General features: G+C 44.2%; 1 protein-coding gene across 2 annotated transcripts in view; it reads left to right on the forward strand.

Moving 5' to 3' along the window:
* The window catches only part of SLK (STE20 like kinase), a 377115-nt gene that overhangs the window by 245373 nt on the left and 113788 nt on the right, over nucleotides 1–17954 (forward strand). The window contains exons 13-14 of one of the 2 annotated variants that reach the window (XM_086922732.1): nucleotides 929–1021; nucleotides 9570–9699. In XM_086922732.1, the coding sequence (XP_086778858.1) occupies nucleotides 929–1021; nucleotides 9570–9699 (223 nt within the window). The remainder of the gene's footprint in view (nucleotides 1–928; nucleotides 1022–9569; nucleotides 9700–17954) is intronic. The other variant, XM_086922733.1, reaches the window with a different exon arrangement.

The following is a 17954-nucleotide window of genomic DNA, read 5'->3' on the forward strand; positions in this document are numbered from 1 at the left end:
TTCTCTTTCCCCTAAACGGTGGGTTCAGCCAAATGATTTTGATGCCGACCTTCATCCTCACTGTTCATAAATTTCAAAACCCTACCGTCACTCCAAAATGAGGCCAAAAGTAATTAGAAGTCCGGAGTAGGGTATGTTGGCTGTGAAATGAGGAGTATTGAGGGGAAGGAAATATTGTTTTTTGTCACATGTGCTGCACTGATAACTAAAATAAGCTTTATCCTTTTAATTTAAAATGACACTTCTAAAAACGTGTGTACTAGGTAACCATTGCAGTCTGAGAAGTAACGCTGGCCAGACAGATGCCATATATCCTCTCTTAACAATCATTACATGTTAAATCATCAGGGCATTTGCTGTGCATTCTTAATAAGCATGTGCTTTCGTGTTTGAGCAATATATCTGAAGATTTGTGAAAGTTCGGTATAAAGGTCTACTAATCTCCCATTTGTATCCGTTGATATGAAAAGCACGAAACTAATAGTGTAAACCCAATGTTGGGAAATATGAAGCCTACTTTTAATTAATTTCTGATCAATACATAAATGTATTGATAAGCTTATATGTTGGTATGCTCCGATTTATTCCTGAAATTTATATGGACTTGGTCATCCCAAAAAGAGTATTATATGGCTATTCAGTACTTGAATATTGTTTCTTGCTTTTTCATGTAAACACAACAAATGGTGCTGTACAGTGTTCATCAGATTTTGAGTCACTTTGCATGCCAAGGGAATGTTATTTTTTCCTCCAGTTATTTTCATGTAACAGGTACACAAAGCATGTATGCTCTCCATACCCTTCACCAAACTAACGCATACGCTTGACCTCACGCAATGCATGCTGGAGGATGCTCTGTCCATTTGACATTAGCGCTTGGGCTTGAGAAAAGAGTTCTTTCCCCACCTTCTGCATGCTTATACTGTAGGTATTAAGTGAAGCTGAAAAAGCACCCAAAGAGCTGAAAAAAGAGCTTGTGAAGCGCAGGAAAGAGGAGCTTGCACAAACCCAGCATGCCCAGGTAATGACAGTAGCAGAGGTTTTCTGCTACTATAAAGCAGCATTGTTCACATAGCCTGATAGTTGCTTTTTTTATTGTAATGTTAACTAATTGTTGTTTTGCTCTAACCCATCAGTGGATTCTTGTTGTGTTCACAAATTTGTGTGTGTAATTTGTAAAACACTGTAATTTCTTTGCAACTACATCACACACTTTCCATATTTTGTTATTTTGCCCTATCATTTTTTAAGCGTGTGTATATGCGTACGGTGTGTATACAAAGCATGTCGCAGTGTCTGTATATCTGCCCAATATGTTGTCATTTTTTAGTAGGATGGAGCCCTAGGGCCTTTGCCTTTGACATCTAGAAGATGCCTAGTATCCTTTCTGCTCCAACGGAATACACCACAGTTAAGATTCAACCCATACACAATCACTCACTTGGCAGTCATTTGAAATAAAAAAGTAAGGACAGCAAAAGTTGCCGTAATTTATCATCTGTTTTCCGGTACTACACATCAGGAATGTTTAAATGGCAGACCGGAACATACAATAAACGAGGAAGGAGCAAAATTTCATTTTTTTCCATAAAAAGCCTGCACTGCTTAATATTTGTTTGACTCTCCATTGGCATTACATTATAACCATTTGAACAGAGATTTAATGCAGTTCTAAGTGAACATAGACAATCAGTTCCACAAAGTGTTCCTATTTGTGGTGATGTGCAGACACTGTGTATTGCCTTTTGGTGGCATCCTGTTGAGTAGATTTAGAGGTTGACCAGCTAATACGTTTCTGATGGAGTACTGCTGGTAATTTTAGGTGAAATAAATCTGGTCTTATAATTCTTCACTTGATCATTTTAACTTACTACTAAAGAAAAGTATGGTTCTTTCCTGAAAATTTGCTCAGTGTGCTTCTAAGCTTGAGAAATATTTTGTTTACATAACATCAGCATTTGGATGGCTCTGGGCATATATAGCATTCTGTTTAGTGAGAAGACAGTATTGAAACAATGCTTTCGACTTTTGTGATTGAACAAATAACTTCACTGTATTTCTTTTCTAAACAGTTTTTACTTGCTATGTTATAAGGTGTACCAAATGACAGCGAGTTTAGTATTTTGAACTAAATGTATCAACTCAAAAATATTGCTGTTTGTATATTTACATGGGGGGTAAATTGTATTCTGATTCACAGGGTGTTGCGCAAGTTATGATTCAGTCTTTTCAGTTGTCGTCTTGTGCACTGTTCAACGCACCACTGCAGGATGTAAGTCTGTTTTGCCTGCAGTATATTTTTTTACTTGGTCTGTCCTTACCTTCTTTAAAGGACCACATGTGTCGGTAATAAAATCCATAGGATTTTTATCAATTATTGTTTTAAATGGGACTCTTTATTTTCTGGAGGAACTAAATATATTGCCAAAAGTTCTGCTATAAATTAAAGTGGGCAATTAGACTTTCTAATCAGACCTGAAGATTAACTTAATTATTCACTTATATAATATACAGTAAACACATGTGATATACTGGCGTGTGATTTTCAGTTGTAAATCCAGTTTTGCTGCATGAATTATTTTCTGGATTCTTAATGCTGTACATTATTCCGCCATCTAGTCGTTGGGCCAAGAATTCTCCTTGTTCCTGTTGCCATCTTCAGATTCTTTTTTTCCGCCGTTGGGTCTGGAGGCATGACCGGGGATCTCGGAAGAATCATAGAGAGAAAGGAAAACAACAATTCGAAAAATCAACAAAGAACACCAAAGACCAAGAGAAGTTCTAAAGAAAGGAGGAGAGGAGCCTTCTCGACCCCGACGGGGAACCCGCTACTAATGTCCACGTGGCCGGAGAATGAAGAGGGGAATGCATTAAAGAGTCATGGAAAATACCCCTTTTAAGTTCTGCCCTAACTGTAATCACAGATTCGCCAAAAGAGACCCTCACAAGATCTACAACCTTTGCCTGCCAAGGTACAACAAGGACTGCGACGACTGTGCCACATTCGTATCCAAGGCACTCGCAGTACGACTTCTTCAGACTAGAACACTACACCATGGCTAGCACAGAAGATGCAGAAATCTCTGAAAGATCTCGGCCTATCCTATGATGAGGAGTACTTCGAGGAGGCCGAACCGGCTCGAGGAGGGGAGTCCAACTCGAGGACTCCTCAACCAATGTTTGAAAAAGACAAGCGGCGGGGAAATCGCCGAAGGGCGCTGAGAAATAGCAGAAGGATGCTGAGAAGAAACAGTAAAAAATAATCAAGCTGCCAAAAGGCATAGATGTAAGTCCTCAGACTCCAAGTCCTTGACTCTGCGTCGAAATACCCAACGACAGAAGGTCAGTACAAACAAAGAAAACCACACTGGTCCCAACTAAAGGGCACCAATGGGAGAAATCCTCAAGGCCTTAGTCTCAACCAAGCGCTTGAGAAGGAGCAAGAGAGAAGGGCAAGGAATCGAGGCCGGGAGTGTCATTGACACTGAAAAAGAGTTACATCAACGGTCGACGCCAAGCAAAGAGCACTCAAGGCTGAGCGAAAGAAGCGAAGGCTCAAGGTAGAAATGGCGGGCCGGCTTCAAAGAAAGGTGGAGTTTGAAGCCTCCCTAAATGAATTTTTTATTCTGACATGGCCGTAGGCAACCACCGAGGTCAAAGACGACCAGTTAGGCTTGGAGGCCCTGGCAATGTCGGAGAAACATGAGGAGGAACAAGAAGAGTTCTATGAGGTCAAAGAAGAGTCTATGGTCATCCGGGGAAGGGGTAGAAAGCTATCCCTCAAGACCTTCACTACTTGACGACTTGTCCCTATACAACATCCTCATCAAAAGGGCTGCAAACACTTATGGGGTACAGCTAGAAGAGGAGAAAGTTGAAGCATGATTCCTACTGGAAACCATGAGGCCCTCACAAAAGGCTAACCTCTACTTGCCCATGCACCTTGGCATTCTAGACCAGAAGAAAGAGGCCTTTCGAGAACTGACCACTGCAAGAGCTCCAACGCCTCTAGGGGAGAAGAAATACAAACACTCCATTCAGAACCTTAAATAGATAATGGGCAACTTCCTCGCAGATTCCATCATTGTCTCCAAAACGAATAAGAGAAACAATGTCCCCACATCAACGGGGCCATCTTCAGAGAAGGAGAGCACGAGGCTCAATCTGGTGGGAAGAAAGATGAAGAGGCAGCCACACATTGGAGAATAGCAAACTCCAGGGCATTCCTTAACCACTACGGAAATCCGCATTGGGACAAAAGAGGGCCTTATGCAGCGCCTTCCTGAAGAGTGCCACAGGAGGGCCAAGGTACCTGCCTTAAATCAGCAGTTGATGCAGCAGATACTGCCAGCAGGCAGATGCGCACCGGGACAACACTCGGGAGACAAGCCTGACTCAGAGTCTCAGGATTCAAGACAGAGATACAGGCATAAATTATTAACATGCCTCTCACAGGCGAAGCTCTGTTCGGACAGGTGGTAGGCAATACACCACAACAGTTAAAGGAGAACGACATTACGAAGGCCATGGGTGCCCTCCAGTTGAGAGGAATCTTCAGGAGAGGAAGTACCGCAAACAGAAGGTCCACAAGCAGGACCGTTTTCTAAACACGTTCATACGAACTCGACACTTCAAGATGACAACTGTGCAAGGAGTAATACTAGTCTTAAGGAAATGGGATTATATGGCCTCCTTATACTTCCCGCTTAACTACACATACCTAAGAAGAAGTATCTTCAATTCGTCCTCAACAAGGTACACTGCCAGTTCAGGGTGCTACCCTTCAGGATAAAATCTGCATGAAGGGTATTCACAAAGTTTCTAACTGCTGTAGCAGTCTTCCCAAGAAGACAAGGCATTCATGTCTATCCGTACTTATACGATTGGCTAGTAAAAGCACAATCAAAAGAAAGATGCCACAAATACATACACAGAGTAATTGCAACACTAAAACAGCTCAGTTTTACAGTACACATCAAGAAACCCTCACCACAACTGGAACAAGTGACGGTGCTCTTGGAAGCAACCTTAAATTCAAAGACAGCACTAGCGTACCCAGTTTAAAGAGAGCAGAGATGATTGCAGAATAAAGTCTCCTTTACCAGGATGGTAGGTTTCTGACAGTGAGGACTGCCATGGAATTGATAGGCATGATGTCATCATGCATCCCACTCATACCGCATGCAAGACTGCATATGCACTCCATTCAGGAATGGATCTGCAGTGTATGATCACAAGCCACTGCAAGCTGGGAGGATCTAGTGGTTGTCTCATCAAAGGTACAAAGCGCACACATGCAGCCTGAAAATCAGAGGACTCTGGAATCCCACAGATGCTGTGAAACCCACAAATTATATAGAGATGAAGACTGCTTTTCTTGCCTTGTAATCGTTCCAAGTATATATAACAGGTCAGACTGGACTGATCCAAATGGACAACACGACAACTATGTTCTACCTCCGCAAACTAGCGGGAGGACAAAGTCCTTCCCTCTGTCCAAGCTAGCTCTGGTAATGTGGAGGTGGGTGATTCCAAGAAGAATCACACTATGGGTAATTCACCTGCCAGGGAAACAAAATTCAGAGGCCTACAGACTGAGCAGGCAGGACAACTCCTCCCTTGAATGGGAGATAAAACAGGAGGTGCTAAACAACATTTTCAAGGTATGGGGGCACTCCAAACATGGACCTTTTCGCAAGCACGCAAAATGCCAAAACTTCTACTCCAGGTTTCCGCACCGCCAATCGAAGAAGAATGCCCTGACACTTGACTGGCCAAGGATATTTGCATACACCTTTCCACTGATTCACCTGATTCCAAAGGACATTGGACAAGGCCAGATAACCTGGGACAACGCTCATTCTTATAGCCCCACAATGGTCAGACAGACATGGTATTCAGACCTGCTGGAGATGCACGTGATCCCTATCAAGGCAGAACAGGACCTGCCAATTATGCAAAATGTAAGAGTGTACCATCCAGAACCAGCAACACTTCGCTTAGACTCACCTACAGCTACCCCCAATATGATGGAAATTCTTAGAGAAGCCTGTAAATCAAGCACAAGACAATGCTGCACGTAAACATTGATCAGATGCATCCACTGGTGCATAGATAACAGAAGGATGGAACCAAGAACAGACCAGGAGACTGTACTAACATACCTCACATACTAATTGTCAGTGGTCTGAACTACGGGTCACTAAAGGTACTCCTAGACACAGTAGTTTTTTATACCAGAGGTACTTCACAAAACAGCCTCTTCACACTTCTAGTAGTTAAAACACTCCTCCAAGGCTCATATGTGTGGCACCACCCAGAGCGGTACCAGCCCCTATGTGAAGCTTAACCACTGTACTAACACAATTGATGAAGGAGCTTTTTGGACTTGTGCACAAGGCAGATTAAAGTTTCTAACCCTGAAAACAACCTTTTTAATAGTGATCATATCAATATGCAGAGTCTGCGAGCTAGAAGCACTGTCAATACAATAACCTACCTACACATCCACAAGGACAAAATGTTCCTCAGAACAAATCCACAGTTCCTACCAAGGGTGGTATCACAATTCCACGTCAACCGAAACGTACCACTCCCAGCTTTCTTTAAAGAAACAAAGACATCAGCCGAAAGTGGTTTCCACACACTGGACGTACGGATGACACTAATCTACTATCTACAAAAACAAAGGGTTTTCATCAAGGAAAACAATTATTTTTCTCCTGTGCTAAGGCAAGCAAGGAAACAATTACATGATGGATAGTGGAGACTATCAAAACCTGCTACACCGGAGTAGGCAAGACATTACCTCTGTATCCTAAATCACACTCAACCAGGAAAAATGGTGCAATACTTGCATTCCTAGCAAATTTACCCATTGACGAAATCTGCATGGCAGCAACCTGGTTATCGCCACACACCTTCACAAAACACTACAGCATGGATATCCAAATGAACGGGGAGGCACATGTAGGGCAGAAGGTACTACAACATTTGTTTGCCAACAAATCCATATTTCAACCTAGGGAGCAGGATACCGCTACAAAATGTAATGCACAGCATGTGAATCCAGAAAAGGATTCATGCTACAAAACGAAGTGGTTACTTACTAGTAGGAGTAGTTTTGCAGCATGAAACATTTTCTGCATTCATGTGCGACCCACCCGCCTTCCCAGAAATGGGAGATGAAGCAAACTGGTGGGAAGAAAGAGCAATATCAGAAAAAGAGAGAAAAAATAACAATTTGAAGATGCTGAGCACACACAGGAACTTCTGGTGTGCAGTCTTATATCAATCGTTTATCACCAAATGAGGGTTGAAGACACCCACAAAAAAAAGGAAAAGAACAAGGACAATTCCGGACCCAACTACTAGATGGGGGAATAATGTAAAGCATGTGAATCCAGAAGATTTTTCACGCTGCAAACCTACTCTACTGGTAAGTAACCATTTCATTCTTTGTGTGCAGTGGGATTGTGTTGAATTACTTTTTTTCTCCTGTAATTGTCGCTTTTTGAATCATGTTATCAAATTCGAAACCACTCTCACAAATGAATGCATTTTTATAAAATCGTGGTGAAAAGAATGCCAGGGCGGTATAGATTACCCTAGTAGTTTCCATTATACTTAGTTGTTGTAATTGCTTCCTCTCTCCTTCAACGTCTTAAACTCATATATATATCTTTTTTTTTTAACGGTCTGTGTTACTCCAGGGACCTGTCAAACCAAAATATTTTACTGAGATTTTCTCTAAAAAGTCTTTTTTATTTCAAACATTATTCCACATATTTGCTTTGCAGGGTTTTTATAGGTGAAATTTTATAAGAGCAGGAAACTTTTAAGACTATCAGGTGTCTTTCCAAGTCCTCTTACATTGATTAAAGAGAAGGTAAAGGAGGCAGAATTTTCACACATTCAAACACTGAGGATTGAAATTAGAGCGACATTGGACTTGGACGAAGGAAATGAGAGATTATATGCTTGCGAGGAGCAAAAAGGTTATTTTTTGCCTTAGGTATGGCACTTGCCAACTCATGTTGGGTTGCAGATGGCACTTTTCCAGGTACTAGGGATAAAGCAACAGTCAGTCCACCATTGTTTTCTATTGTGATTTTCTATAACATGTGAAATGCCAACATGCTGTGAAACGTACATGCACTTTAACTGCTATGGGCCGATATTCTAATTACAGGCTTCCAAGAGAGCTGTTAGAGGTTGGATTCAACATCTACATTTTCAGCATGTTGAATTGTCACATATTTATGGGTGCCACCAGGAAATTGGTTAAAGTTAAATGTTGTAATTTCAGGGACAGACACTCCCCTCACATGCACTGTGCCTCCGTTAGAATCCCCTGCGAGTCTAATCCCTGAATTATAATTTGTCTACCTCAAGTTTAGATGAATGTTTATATGGCCGTTAGCTCATCCATTTCTTCCCTTTTCATAAAAGGGATATGCCATACAATTTCTATGCTGACATTGGAAGTATCTCCCAAGGAAGTTGTGTGTGCACTGTACCTACTTTATTCTGAGGTCGAACAATTTCTTCTTTAGAGAGAAGTATAGCTCCCACCTTACAACAGTATGTTCAGTTTACTTCTGTAATTACCAGGACAAATAAATATTGAAACAAATCGATCTGTTAACTCTGATCATGTCCTGGCAAAGCCATATGACACTTGCATACAGGAACAAGCAAGAGTGATTTTTTTTTTAAGCTGGAGCTTGCCATTACTAATTATTGTTTTCTTTGTCACTCAATTCCTTGGATTAACTAGAATTAAGTCCTGGCTTCTCTAGAGACTTCATTTTTTGTTCCTGGCCTCCTCATTTTCATGAGGACAGAGCACATAGCTGAGACTTTCACTAATGTAACTTTTACCCAGTTGATTTTTTAGCTCAGTAACGCAACCTGAATACTATGAGATAATTTTACATTGGTTATGGGAAAGAAACTTTGAGCCAAGTAGGAAAATTCCTCTTCCTCCGGTGTGCCCTTCCACCAACATGTCTCAGTTGCCCTTTGGGCGTTTCCATCAAGCCCCTCTTCTTTTTTAAAAAAATTTTTAAAACCTTTTTATTTGCATTTTTTTTAGGTAACAACAATACAATCATGTCATCTTTGGTCATCGCACCCTCCCCCCCCCCCCCAACCTCCCACCCACCGATCATCACCATTAGTAGCAGTATATTGACATTCATAACAAGTATCTTTTGCACTGAATATAAGCATCAATTTCTTTTTGGATTTAAAACCATATGTGCTTTGTTGAGGAACTCACTCAAATGAGGATGCCCTGAAGCAATTTACATTTGCATGCTACAGCAGGGCGAGTCATTTAACTTTGGTCGAATCATCTTTAATATCTTGAACTGGTATGTTGTTTTCTTGACTTTATTTGTTAAGATGATAAATTGAGTCTATCTGTTACTTTTTCATGTGGATTCCAATAGGTACAACGTACAGTGTCAAGTCCCAGCTCTTTAGAAAGGGATGAATTTAGCTATTTTTCAAAATGAGTATGTAACATTGCGCGTGTCACTAATTAACATTTGTGTCCACAATAGGAGCAAGAATTCTGTCAAAAGCAGCAGCAGGAATTGGATGGTTCATTAAAGAAGATCATTTATCAGCAAAAGAATGAGTTGGCTAATATTGAGCGGGACTGCTTGAATAACAAACAACAACTAATGAGAGGTATTTAAATAAATTAAAGCACATTCAATGCCAATTTATTTTATTATTTATTTTTAGAGTTTTCTGTAGCGCGGACCAGTCCCAGGGTAGGGTATCAGAGCGCTTTACAATGAGTACACAGAACGAGTAAAACAAGTAGCAAAATAAAGTACATATTATCAGCATGTTTTGTCAAAGATCGGAGGGGCACAGGCGACAAAGTTAATCTGAGCAACTTGCCTCCTCTCCCCTACAGTCCTTGGTGAGGGAGAGGAGACAAGTATAAGTGTGTAGAGCTGGAATGGTACCTGTGAGTGTTTACGGGAGGAATTTGCATTTCAGGAATGATTTTACTTCTCTTTTGAACGGAAGAGTAGAGGCGATTTTTCTGATGTAAGGAGGGTTTGAGTTCCATATTCTTGGTGCTGCTCCGGAGAATGCTCTGTCAGATGTTTTTTTTCTTGCTGAAACGTGAGGGTGTCAGAAGTAGGTTATCGACGCTCCTAGAATGTCTGAGTCCTACAGATATGGTATGTTTTTGGGATAGGTACTTGGGCGTATTGTGGTGAAGCGCTTTGTGAGTGATTCATGCAATTTTTAGGTGGATTTGAGCTTCATAAGGTAGCCAGTTGAGTGCTATCAGGTATAGTGATATGTGGTAAAATTTTCTGGATCATGTTAGGAGTCTTGCTGCGTCGTTGGGGCAGGCTTTTAGACGGGCGGTTGGGATTTTGGGAAGCCCCGCAAGAGTGGTGCATCCGTATTCCAGCCTTGAGATGACTAAGGACTGAACTGCTGTTTTGAGGTCCGGGTTTTCGATGAACGGTTTCATTTTTCTAAGGTAACTGAGGTGAAAGCGTGCGTTTTTAGCTAACAGGTTGATGTGTGTTTGCATGTTAAGATTTTTATCTAGTGTAATTCCGAATGATTTGGTGGAGTCCACCAAAGTTGGCGTACAGCTCAAAGCAGTGATCCACTTGGTCCATTCTTTTGTCTCCTGGGAGGTATTTGGGGGTGGGGGGAGATTAAAAGAAATTCTGGTTTTTGTGAGTTTAGCTTGAGGAAGTTGGTAGTTAGCCAGTGGACGGACTTTTCGAGTGCCAGGTTCATCGTCTTTGTCTTCAGTGGAGGAGATCTTGATGTAAAGTTGAGTGTTGTCTGCGTACATATGGTAGACAATGTTCGCTTGCTGAAGTAGTTGAGTTAGTGGTTCGACATATAGGTTGAATAGGGTAGGTGATAGGGTGGAGCCTTGTGGTACTCCTAGAATGTTCGGTGAGGAGGGAGAGAGATTTTTGTTCACCATGAACAATTGTATTCTGTTTTCCAGAAAGGATTTGAACCATTGAAGGACTGTGCCAGATAACCCCATCCTGTTTTCCAACCTTCCTAGAATTTTGTCGTAATTGACGTGTCAAAGGCTGAAGAGAGGTCGAGCAGAACTAGTAGACAGGTTTTGTGGTGGTCAAGAGCTAGGAGGGCGTCGTCAACTATGTGCAGAATGGCTGTTTCTGTGCTGTGGCCAGGCCTGAAACCTGATTGGTGGAAATTCAGAAGGTTGAAGTTCATGGTGTGTTGGTTCAGTTGTTGCTGAATACATTTTTCCAGGACCTTGACTAGCATGGTAATGTTGGTTATGGATCAGAAATTCTTGGGTTCGGCAGAGTTTGCTGTCGGTTTCTTTAATATAGGGGTGACTTGGCCCTTGTTCTAGCGATGCGTTGATGATTTTGGTCCAAAGAGGGGAGATGACTTGGTATATGTGGGAAAGGTAGTTTGAGGGGACTGGGTCGTTGAAGTGGTTGTTGAGTTTAGGAATTGCTAAGGTTTTGGTGATGTCATTAAGATCGTATAGTTTGAAAGTGGACCAGTGAGAGTTATATTTTGGGTGGCTGAATTAGTTGCTGCCATGTTAAGCTCAAATTGGAGGGAGTTAGTTTTTGCTGTGAAGAAAGAAGAGAATTCTCCACTGCAAAGCTGTGATTTTGAAGTAGATTGTGAAGTTTCAGCCAATTTGTCAGATTGTTGTTTAAGAATTTCAAAAAGTTTCTTAGGTCTATTTCTGGCATGTTCTAGTTCTGATCTAAAGAAGTCTTTTTTAGATTGTAGAATACTTTTGTTATAGGAGTTTCTAGCTTTCCGAAGTAGTTTAAGATGGAGGGGGGAGGGATGTTGTCTCCATTTACGTTCTGAAGATCTAAGTTTACGCCTTTCTTCATTCAGGGCTCCGTTAAACCATGGGTTATTGTCTTTCTTTGGAATACATTTGAGTATTCGTGGAGCAGCTCGGTTTAAGACCTTGGTCATCGTGGAGTTATAATGAACGGTGAGGTCATTGACGTCTGACATGTTGTTGGGGGATGAGAACTTTCTGATGGATACATCTGCCAGTGGATTCCTCACCGTGTGAATATCCCCTGCGCAGCAGCCATTCAGAATTTTTTTTAGCTCTCCACGCCGGCGAGGTCATGGATGACGTCACAGAGGGTATGACTCCGCTCGCGACCCCGCTGACGTCACTGGATCCATAATAGGGCCTCGTCGGCGTGATGATGTCAGTTCCCTTTTTTCCGCGCCGTCGACGCCACCGTTTTTTGGGGACTCTCCGTAGTTACTTTTTATATCTAGCTGTTTTGCTCTGTTTCTCTTGTTTCCTTCTGAGAGGAAATCTGGTTTTAAGCCCTGCAGGGAGTGCGGTAAGCAGATGTCCATCACTGACCTGAACGAAGATTGTGTTTGGTGCTTGTCTTCCGACCATGACGTCGATAGATGCTGTAGGAAGATGAATCCAAAGGCGTTGAAAGAGAGAGAGGCGAAGCTCTTTATGGCCAAGATGAGAAAGGAGAAGAAAAGAGGTAGGAGAAGGTCGAGGTCGAGGTCGAGATCGAGATCTCGTTCCGAGTCGAGGTCGGGCTCGAAGTCGACGTCGGGGGACTCAAAGCCGAAGAAACATAAGAGAAAGAAGCACTCTTCAAGGCATCGATCTGATAAAGAAGCGGCGCCGAGTTCGACCTTGCCTTGACGTCACAGGAAGGATCATGTCTCTCCTTCGCTATCGAATCCGGTTTCACCAGAGAAGTCTGCTTCGCCTGAAGTCTCTCGGCGTCGATCACCGACGACGGCTACATCACCGGATTCGGTCCATTCTCCGGCTCCAGATCAGGAACATTGTGCCGGAAGAGCAGGTAAATCCAGAAGAAGTTCCGACATCGGCGCCGGCTGGCCCGAATACAGGAGCACCTGCTTCGGAGTCAGTACCAGGAGCTTACCCTCCATTCCCAGCTCCAGGACAAGACCCATCGCATTGCCTTAATGCCATGTATGGAGTCTTTCATAGGGCTATGTACCCCTCTGGTGCACCTGCGGGTCCCATGGGTCCACTAGCTTTTAATTTGGGGATTCGTCATGCCTATGCCCAGGCCCCCTTTATGCCGTTCCTTCCGACGGCGCCGTCATGGAGTTTCCCGGCGCCGAGGGCTCCGTTGCCGTTTCCATCTTCACCGGCACCTTCTGTTTGGCCTCGTTCGGCGCAAGCGGCGCCATCGGATCCGTGCACGACGCCTGCTCCGAATCCGACGGAGTCGGTTATGGATCCGTCGACGTCTGTGCCAAAGACACAATACAGTAGAGAGGCCCAGAGGGTTTTAGAAGAGGATAGGTATTGTGAGGAAATGGAAGAAGGTGAACTGCATGATTCTGATGAGTACTTTGCTGAATTGAGAGAGGCCAGTGGCCTGGACATTTCTCCTGAATGGGAGTTTTCTCCTGATTCTGATAAACCTTCAAAAGATGTAGCACCTTATTGTGTGGTTGTTAGAAAGGCGGCTGAATTATTGGACATTCAACTCCCAACTACTGAGTTCAAGTCAAATGTATTAACAGAGGTTCTCCATTCACCTTCTTCGGTTGTTGAGCCTCTCTTGCCTTTCAATGAGGCTATTCTTGAACCTGTGCTAGAGGTTTGGCGAAAACCTCATTCTGCACCTGCAGTTTCCAGGTCTTTAGCAAGAAGATATAGGGTGGCTCCTGCCGATCCGGAGTTTTTATCTGCTCATCCTTCTCCAGAGAGCTTAGTGGTTCAAGCTGCATGCTCAAAGAGATCTTCGGGAGCTTTGCCTCAAGTTCCAGCTGACAGGGAATCAAAAAAGATTGATCAGTCTTCCAAGAAGGTATTTTCCTCTGCAAGCATGGTGTTGAAATCTACGAATGCTACCTGTTTGATGGGTAGGTACATCCATGCTTTGATGGACTCATCTAAACAGTTGCTGCCAGGAAGAATTTTTAGGAGGTTTTATACGATACCCAGGCTGCTGCACGTCAGGTCATTCAGAGTGGGCTAGACACAGCTGACTCGGTGGCAAGGATTATGGGTTCTGCAGTGGCTACTAGAAGAGGTGCTTGATTGAAGTCTACGGATTTTTCAACAGATGTTCAAGCTACTCTGTTGGACTTACCATTTGATGGTTCAGGACTCTTTGGTAAGAAAGTGGACGCTGCCTTAGAGAGGTTTAAAGATAACAAAGCTACAGCAAAATCACTTGGCTTGCAAGCTCAACCTAGAGGCTCTTTTCGAAAATACAGAGGATTTGTGAAGTCATCCTTTTGTTCATATGGCCGGCCTCGTCAGCAGCAGCAGCAGCAACAACAGAATGTTCTATACAAGTCGTATAGAGGAAAAAGTAGAGGTCGTCCACGAGGTCATCAACCCTCCTCCTCCTCTTCCTCCTATCACCGCAGCAAAGCAGCCCTAGATTCCCCGTTCCGGATCATGTTGGTCCTGTAGGGGTTGGCTTACTCATTTTCTGCAGGATTGAGAATCGGTCACTACAGACCTATGGGTTCTCAATCTTGTAGAAAATGGGTATGCTCTTCTCTTTCGGGAATTCCCTCCAAATTACCCTCTTTGCCAAGGTGCTTGCTCAGAAGAACATCTCCTTCTCCTACAGGAGGAAGCTCTGACCTTGCTAAAAAAAGGTGCGATAGAGGTGGTTCCAGAGCAGGAAAGGGGTCAGGGGTGCTACTCCCGTTACTTCCTGATTACCAAGAAGGATGGCAGGTTCCGTCCAATTCTGGATCTCAGGGTCTTGAATCTTTATCTGAAGCAAGAGAAGTTCAAGATGCTTACCCTTGCGCAGGTTCTTCAGGCGCTGCTGGAAGAAGACTGGATGGTGTCGATCGACTTGCAGGATGTGTATTTTCATATTCCCATCCTGAAGTCGCACAGGAAGTATCTCCGTTTCACAGTGGGATCGCAACATTATCAGTTTGCGTCTTACTGCTGCACCTCGAGTCTTCACCAAGGGGATGGCGGTGGTGGCAGCCCATCCCAGAAGATCGGGGATTCTTGTTTTTCCCTATCTGGACAATTGGCTGATCAAAGCGGAATTACCAGAGAAGGTTTGTCATCATCTGCAAATGACAACCCAGTTGTTGTACAAGTTGGGGTTTTCGATAAATGTACAAAAATCTCACCTGGTGCTCTCACAGCGCAACCTGTTTCTAGGGGCGGTTCTGGACACTACTGTCTGTCGAGCATTTCCTCCTCCTCAAAGGATTCTCGAGATTCAGGAAATGATTCCCTTCTTTTACAATGGAGCGGTCATTCCAGTCCTGAAGGTCCTCCGTCTGCTCGGTCTGATGGCTTCCTGCATTCTGTTAGTCAACCATGCACGCTGGCACATGAGGGCGCTCCAGTGGTGCCTCCGCAGGCAGTGGTATCAGCTCAGGGAGTCAGTAAGGATCTCCGGAGAAGCTGCAGCGGATCTGTCTTGGTGGAGCGTGGTGGGCAATCTGTCTCAAGGAAAACCCTTCCATCTACCTCCATCGGTGGCCACAGTGTTTACAGATGCATCCACTCTAGGGTGGGGTGCTCATCGGGGGGACCTGGAGATCAAGGGTGTTTGGTCTTCAGGGGAAGGTTGCTTCACATCAACCTTCTAGAGTTGCGGGCGATATGTCTGGCGCTCAAGGCCTTCCACCCCTCCCTTCGTGGTCAGTCGGTTCAAGTCCTGACGGACAACACTACTGCAATGTGGTATGTCAACAGGCAGGGAGGAGTGGGGTTGCAGTGTTCTGTAGAGAGGCTCTGCGCCTCTGGTCCTGGGTTCAGGACCATCAGATTTGTCTGATGGCAAATCATCTGACCGGAGTTCTAAACGTGCGTGCAGACAGTCTCAGTCGGCAGTTCTAAGTCGACCACGAGTGGAGGCTTCATCCAGAGGTAGTTTGTCATGTCTTTCGGACGTGGGGAACGCCTCAGGTGGACCTGTTTGCCACTCACGAGAATGCTCACTGCCCGTCATTCTTCAGTCTCCAGTATCCGATGCAGGAAGCGTTGGGGGACGCGTTTCAGTTGAGTTGGGGCTCGCAACTCCTTTACGCGTTTCCTCCCATTCCCTTGATTCCTCGGGTTCTGAGGAAGATTCGCCAAGACCGGGCCCAAGTCATATTGATTGCCCCGGATTGGCCAAGAAGGGTGTGGTACACAGATCTTCTCCACCTCTCCTCGTGCCCGCCGCTCCGTCTCCCTCTCAGGGCAGACCTCCTCTCTCAGATGGAGGGGCTGGTTTTACACCCCCACCTCCAGAGCTTACACCTTCATGCCTGTAGATTAAACGGGGCAACCAGAATTCTTTTTCTCTCCCGCCTGACGTGGTGGATGTTATTCTTTCAGCCAGGCGGCTTTCCACCAAGTCAATTTATTCTTATAGGTGGTCCAAATTTGTTTCGTGGTGTGGAGAGAAATCTATTGACCCCTTAAGGGCCCTTTTGTCCAATATACTTCAGTTTGCTCTTTCTTTGGCCCAGCAGGGGTTTGCTGTGTCAACTGTAAAAGGTTATTTATCGGCCTTGTCTGCATTCCTTTGTTTTCCGGACCAGCCGTCTTTGTTAAGTCACCGATTGTGTTACGTTTCATTAAGGGTCTTACCTCCTACTCCTTTTATTATGCCTCAATGGGACTTAAATCTTGTGCTAACCTACTTGATGGGTTCACCCATAGAACCTTTGCACAAGTGTCCCATGAGACTGCTGTCTTTTAAGACTTTTTTTCTTGTGGCAATTACCTCGGCAAGGAGGGTAAGTGAGCTTCAAGCTCTGAGTTCCAAACCCCCATTCTTGATCATTCATGCTTAAAGAATGGTACTCAGGACCAGGGCTGCTTTTCTGCCTAAGGTGGTAACTCCCTTATATCTGGGGCAGTCCATTACCCTTTCTACCTTCTATCCTCCCCCTTCCAAGGAGGAGGAGCGGCTTCACCGCTTGGACCCTAAGAGGGCGGAGAGCTTTTATCTCGATAGGACTAAAGACTATCTTGTGGACGACCAGCTCTTTGTTGGATTTGCTGGTTGCAAGAAAGGGAGAGCGATGCACAAGCGCAGACTTTCAAGATGGATTATCTTGTACATTAAGATCTGCTACGCCCTGGCTGGTAAGGAACCTCCAGAGGGTATACGAGCTCACTCTCCTAGAGCAAAGTCTTCTACATCTGCTTTGTCTAGGGGTGTACCTGTAGAGGTCATTTGTAGAGCGGCAACTTGGGCCTCCCTCCACACCTTAACAAAGCATTACTGCTTAGATTCCGAAGTGAGGAGGGACGCCCACTTTGCGTGTTCTGTCCCCCAAGATTTTCTGGTATTAAAGAGTGGACACCTTCCTCCGGGAGTGGGGACTGCTGTGGGATTCTATTCACAAGGTGAGGAATCCACTGGCAGATGTATCCATCAGAAGAACACGTTACTTACCTTCAGTAACGCTTTTTCTGGTGGATACAGTATCTGCCTGTGAATTCCTCACATGCCCACCCGCCTCCCCGTTGTCCACTCTTCTATACCTTTAAGTATTTATATTGTATTTTACAATGGAATGTTTGATTGTTTTTACCTTTTGATTTGTTTTCACACTATGTGTGTTAGTTCAAATACTGTGTATTGTGTGTATTATACTTGTTTATGTCGGTCCGTCCGTGTGCCTCGGGGGCACCGAAAAAACGGGCGGAACTGACGTCATCACGCCGACGAGGCCCTATTATGGATCCAGTGACGTCAGCGGGGTCGCGAGCGGAGTCGTACTCTCTGTGACGTTATCCATGACCTCGCCGGCGTGGAGAGCTACAACAATTTCCGAATGGCTGTTGCGCAGGGGATATTCACAATGTGAGGAATCCACAGGCACATACTGTATCCACCAGAAAAAGCGTTACCGAAGGTAAGTAACTTGTTCTTCTCACAGTGGGATGCTAGGTTGTTCCAGTCGAGGTTCTACGTGTTTCTTATCCA

This window comes from Lissotriton vulgaris, chromosome 5, assembly GCF_964263255.1.
Source record: "Lissotriton vulgaris chromosome 5, aLisVul1.2, whole genome shotgun sequence".
NCBI lineage: Eukaryota > Metazoa > Chordata > Amphibia > Caudata > Salamandridae > Lissotriton > Lissotriton vulgaris.